This window comes from Triticum urartu, chromosome 6A (genome assembly GCF_056163025.1).
Source record: "Triticum urartu cultivar PI428250 chromosome 6A, HENAU_Tu73, whole genome shotgun sequence".
In the NCBI taxonomy this organism is placed as follows: domain Eukaryota; kingdom Viridiplantae; phylum Streptophyta; class Magnoliopsida; order Poales; family Poaceae; genus Triticum; species Triticum urartu.
The window spans coordinates 284,499,632-284,505,596 of record NC_141878.1 but is presented as its reverse complement, the minus strand read 5'-3'; the positions used below and the strand labels follow the sequence as shown (position 1 = coordinate 284,505,596).

The window sequence follows — 5,965 nt, the reverse complement described above, 5'->3', positions numbered from 1 at the left end:
AGCGGCCTGAGAGGAGGAAGAGAGGAGGCAAAGCGCCCGAAGAAGGTGGCCAAGGAGGAGGTGAGGCGAAGTGTTTTAACAAGACGGATCGCTGCTCACTAGGAGAGGTCAAGATGTGTGCGAAAATGCTACAAGCTAGGCACAAGACGAGGGTTATCAAGGCTGGTTTTTGTTGTGTGTTTGACTTGAAGGTTGATTCCAACATTTCTCGTCCTTTGATGGGCAACATCTACACAAGGATTGACCCAACAACCATGATTCTGGACATGGGTGAGGCGAACAAGGTTTTGAGTATTACAAGTGATACTATTCACCATCTGTTTGGATCCCTCAAGGTAGTCGTACCCCTCCTCGGACCTCAAATAATGGGTTTGATGATGTTGTTATGAGGTTGAAGGGCAACCTTGGGTATGCTAGGAGTGATGACATCAAGACAAAGGATCTGCGGAATATCCTCGCGGAACTTGTGAAGGATGAGATGAAGGATGATCTTGCTCTGCAGGTGTTTTACCTGATTGTTTTCATGAAGGTGGTTATCCCTGGAATGTCTACACGAGTGTCCGGGGAGGAAGCAATGGCTAAGAATCTTGTGTTTGAGGATATGGAAGATATGGACTACTACCAGTTGGTTGTTGATGATATTCGAAGTGCTGTTGTTAGGTATCAGCAAGGTACTAGCAGAGGAAAAGCTGTCACAGGTTGTGCCATCGCGCCGCTTCTTATGTATCTGGACTGCCTTATCATTGGCAAGACGCCTAATATTGACTTGAGGACCCCTCGCATCAATTTCATGGATCAAGTCAAGCTTCTTGAACTTGCTGCGGCTGACTTGGTCAAGAAGGGTGATGATGACCCAGCCATCTAGGTGTTTGGGAGACTGCCTGTGAGTGTTTATATGCATCATTCTTTCCTGTGTAGTTTAACTTGAACTTCTGATACTGTCTTCTATATTTTTGTTCCCATGTTCCTTCATTCGTTTTCTGACACATTGAATTTAATTTTTGTATGCAGTGGAAGACACATGTTGAGGTTGTGTTCTTTAGGCGTATCGAACGTCATGTTCTTACTATGCCTCGTGCCACCGGCCTAGGTAGTGGAACTTCTTCGAGATTTGAATTCTCCCGGGATGTTAATACTGGTGCCCCCTGTAGATCCAGGAGGTTCTTCTACCTGTGTGAGTGCTGCAGGTGGCGTGTCTTCCAAGAATTTGTTTGAAGCTGCCAATGTTTCCCTGGTTAGGATTGACGGTCTTCTTGAAACCATTTGTGGGGAGTTGGCCCGTGTTCCTTCAACTGTTGAGCGTCTTAGTCGCGTTGATGGGATTCTTCCTCCCGGACACGGATTTGATGCTGAGTCTTCGAAGGAGGCCTTGTCAATTGAAGCTAAATTTCTTGAAGAGCTTCGTCAGAGCACTTCCCACCTGCGGACTAGCTTTGGGCTGTTCAAGGAAATGTAGGATGCTCGTTGCAAGCCCTTTGAAGATGAGCCAAGTGTTGTTGTGAGATAGATTCAGAGGCATGATTCTGTTCGTTTGGGTCGTGAAGGAGGCCACGTGGAGCATACCAAAGAGGTAAACTAATTCGGTTCATTATTAGCTTTCAGTTATTACTGTTTTTAGTCATAGGTGACCCTTATTGATTTCATGTGTCGTAAACTTTTAGTTTTTAGTACTACTGTTTCCTAGTTGACCTTCTCTGTTTATAGCACCTGAACTTCATGGGCTACAACACCTGAACTTCTATGACTTAGATGACTAGCCCTTTTTGTTCCCTTTTGTATTTAGAGTAGTTTCATATCTGACCTGCTATGTTTAGTGTACTTGGACTTTCATTATGTGTCAGTTGTCATAGCTGAGCTTCTCTGATTATGTAATGTGAACTTCTGCTGATTAGGTATGTGTTTTCTACATGATTTTTTTGTAGATGTTGATGATGGTGCTAGGGTTGAGGAGGATGTTTTACCTGTGCATGAACATGCTCCTGTTAGTGATGTATTAGTTGGTGAGGTTCATGGCAGTGAAAATAAGGTACCATTTTTCTTGTCCATTTGTCTCATTTTTTATTTTAATTTTTTGTGCATTTTATCACTGTGTGGCCCTTTGTAATGACTTTCAGTTCTTGCCGCAGAATGATGATGCTAGTGTTCCTCCAGAGTATGTTGCAGACAAGTCCGTGTCAGGCACCGGCTGCTCCGACGGGGTGGACCCGATAGAACCTCAGTCGTCCATTGGCACTTAGGTTTCTAGTGCTGAGAAGGGCAAGACAACTGAGGTTAATGATGCTGAGCAGGGCAAGACAGCTGGAGATATTATTTTGGAGAAAGATCCCGTCAAGGCTGCTGTTGAGACTGGTGGTAGTGCTGCTGCAAGCCTGGAGAAGTCTCCTACAGCAGAGCCATTAGTTGATGTTGATGTTGTTCAAACACAGCCAACAGTTTTTGTTGTTTTAGATTCTCCAGCTGCTCCAGTTGCTGCCGGTGACCTTCCAGACGACGCTGCAATGTCTACTGGAGATGACGATGAAGAGACTGAAAGCGATAGCTATGGAGATGAGGTTGATCATTCCAGTCCTGGCACTGGTCTAGGCAAGAATCCATAAAGAGAGGAGCATGCTTCTCTCTTCTTTCCCAATCCCCATCCCTTTTATTGTTTGTTTTTGTCCATGATATCCCTGTGAACTACCTGTGTGGTACAAGTTGAATTTTTGGTTTAATACTTTGTCGTGTGGGTTGTAAATAAAGTTAAGTCAACATGTTTTCTATGTGGGGGGAAGGTTTGTAATGCATGTGCTGTGATGTTTTCTGGTGCAGCAACTAAGATGTGCTTGTGTTTGAATTTTGTGCTTGAATGTTGCTATTGGTTGAAACTGTCGTGAATCTATGTGCTTCAATGTTGCTCTTAATTTCAATTTCTTTTGCTGAGCAGATAATGACCTTGCTCTCGTCCGAAAGAAGGTTGATGACTTTTATTTTAGTGTAACTACACTTAAGAATGACCATTCCAAGAGGTGAGTGCAGGTGGTCAATATTTTACATCCATCTACCCCTTGTGAACTGCCTGTGGTTTCATACCTGAACTTCTTTACTTTGTGTTGTTGAACTTCTAATTTTTACTTCTTTGGTGCTGAACTTATGGCCTTTTGAACTGCCTGTTGTGATGTAGCTAAACTTCTTGAGTTCCTGATGCTAAACTTCTTTTACTTTCTATTGCTTTTGTTTTAGATCAAGGATTATGTTCCGAAACAATGAGTGTGAAGCTTCTATTGAGGATGTCGCAATATCTTTTGCTATTGAGGATGTCGCAATATCTTTTGCTCCTCGCGGAATGCTTCAATCTAATGTGGCTGAGGTTGCACTCTACTGTCTACGTGCGAAGTACCAGGGATCGGATAAACTCATCCTGCCGTATTGGGTTTGTGTAAGTCAACCATATAGTGCTTTCTTTTCTGTATTGTTCCTTATCATTTTAGTTAAAGCTTGTTTGTCTCATTTTTTATTTTCATATGTTGGTTTTGTCTGCATTATTTTAGGATAATATTTTCAGAGGTCAATTGGATTCCCGTGTGAGGAAGTACTTCTTGGCGACTAGTCTAGATAGCATGGATGCACATGATTGTGTATGCAATATCTTTGTTCTTTGCCTCTGTATTAGTTTTGCACTGCAATCCACTGTGTTAATATAGTTTTATTTTTCTTTGTACCGTTTGATATTAATTCTCAGTTTTAATGATTCGTGTGTTTATGTTGCTTCAGGTTGTTTTCCCCACTTTTGACCCACCTGAAATTCCTGCTTCCATGGGTGGAGTTAGTCATTGGGTTTCGATATTTCTTGACCTGAAGAATTCAAGGTTCCAGCTTCTCGACTCCTACTATGGACCAGACGATGACTGTTCGGTACGCCTGTTTCGGCGAATGACTGATAACATCAAGAAGCTTTGGAATGATGCCAGCAACGACAGGGAGACAACCTTCAGTCCTCTTTCTATCGACCATTTCCCTTTGGATTGGATTGATGTGCCCCAACAGATTAACAAGTATGAGTTCCACTTTTCTCTTTATCACTTGTGTTTAACTGTAGTTGTACTTAAGCTGTGACGTATTTTATTCGTTGGCTTTCTTTTTTGTTCTAACACTATTCTTTTTTGTGTTTCATGGCAGTATCGACTGCGGATTCTTCATGCTTACGAATGTTAATTCGTATCATGATGGGGTTCTTGCAAATTATTCCCATGAAAATATCACGGATATCAGGAAGACGTGGATGTACTCAATCGCTTCTTCCAACCTGTTTGAGATAGACTTCCAAGCTTTGTTTGGCTACTACACATGTAAGTCCTGGAACTTGGACTGCTTACCTGTACTGTATCTTTTATTCTACATGAACTTCATTCTTTCGTGAACTTGAACTTCTGCTTTGAGATCTGGCTGGGCTGCTGGTTTCAGATGGAGAGGAGCATTTCTTGTACATGAACTTCATTTTTTATCTTTTTAATTTTGCTTGTGTGTTTTGTTTCGGTATTTTTTTCCTTTCATTGCTTACTTTGACACGAGCATTTCTTCTACTAGAACCAGAACTTCAGAGATGATGCCCTTCTATGCTTTTGTTAGCTGTAGTTGAATGTTTTCCTGTTTATCAGTTTTATCTTGAACTGTGCCTTTTGGTTGTGCCTGAACTTCGTTTAGTATATAAATGCAACTAAATTTTTTAGATCAGCTTGAGTACTAACCATGTCATCTATATTAGTTGGGCTGCACATTGTGTTGTACCTGAACTTCAGTTATATTTAATCGTCTTTTTTTCTCTTGCTTTTTTTTGCAGTGGAGCCGTTGGACTTGACCAATTACCACTACTCATTCCTCGGGTCATGGGCATACCAGCCTAAGGAGGAATCGATGAGTACAGCTCTGGTAGAAGATGATAGACCTTGAACCCTTATTCCTTCCAAGTTGGGGAAGCAGGCTGGTGGTATTCGTGGTACTCCAAAAACCCCTTGCTCCAGGATGGTTGGTGCAGCCGAAGCATAAGTGATTTCGTCCGATGATGATTTTGAGAAGATTGCTTACCCTAAGAATGGTAAATCCGCTGCTGGTACTGTTGCTAGGAGAGGTGAGAAGAATGCTGCCATCACCAAGAGGAAACCGACAGTTGAGTCTGGCAACATAACTTCCTCCAAGAGAGCATCAAGATTGCCTTTGAAGTGGCGTTCTGCTGTCGCTCCCCTAAAAAAATGCAGTTACCCTCATCTATCCGAGGCCCGGAAGTTGAAACAGTATGTGCTTAGTGAAGACCGTCTGGAGAAGTATTCAGAGTGAGTTTTCTTCTTCTTAACTTTGTTGCTGCCAGAGATTCTAGTTTGTGTCTGAACTTCTGTTGTTGTAGTATGTGGACTTCTGTTCATTTCTCCCTTGCCTTGGAGTTATATTGTCTGAACTTTTGTTGTTATATTGTCTGAACTTTTGTTTTTATAGTATCTGAACTTATGTTCATCCCTCCTTGCCTTTGAGTTATAGTGTCTTAACTTTTGTTTGTTGTTGTATTTGAACTTCTAATACTTTTTCCCATCCTTTTAAATCTGCAGCACAAGCTACTGCATGTTTACCATCCCTAGGAATGTGATTGACCTCACATGACATGTCCTTTATACCCTTTTCGGTGAAGGGCAGCAGATGGAAGGAGACGTAATGGATTATCTCATAAATTTGTGGAAGGATAAGACGAAGACCTATGAGATATTCTCTTCTGCTGACAGGGTTGTACTTAGTCCCTACTTCATACAGTTTTTAGTTCTTTTGCACCCATATCTCCCTTTTTGCTCTAGTTTTGGTGTAGTGGCATTTGGGAGGTGTTTTAATTGTGTTTTTGTGAATGCACTGTACTGCCTGGAGTATGATTTTTTTGGTGCAACAGTTCCAAAGTTCGATGTAAAAAATATGTTGGTCTCCTCCCAATGTTTGTTCGCAAGGAAGA

General features: G+C 41.8%; 1 protein-coding gene across 1 annotated transcript; it reads left to right on the top strand.

Annotated features, from left to right (window-relative positions):
- Positions 1–3,596: 3,596 nt before the first annotated feature.
- LOC147965016 (ubiquitin-like-specific protease 1A) lies at positions 3,597–4,926 on the top strand. Its single transcript, XM_087530245.1, has 4 exons — positions 3,597–3,614; positions 3,751–4,031; positions 4,156–4,325; positions 4,817–4,926. Exons 1-4 carry the CDS (start codon positions 3,597–3,599, stop codon positions 4,924–4,926), a joined length of 579 nt encoding a protein of 192 aa, XP_087386371.1.
- Positions 4,927–5,965: the final 1,039 nt, after the last annotated feature.

Bases quoted from the DNA above. Each gene is read 5' to 3' on its own strand.
- LOC147965016 (XM_087530245.1), top strand. The intron at 4,032-4,155 runs GTATGAGTTCCA...GTTTCATGGCAG, and splicing joins GTGCCCCAACAGATTAACAA to TATCGACTGCGGATTCTTCA. The intron at 4,326-4,816 runs GTAAGTCCTGGA...TTTTTTTTGCAG, and splicing joins TTTGTTTGGCTACTACACAT to TGGAGCCGTTGGACTTGACC.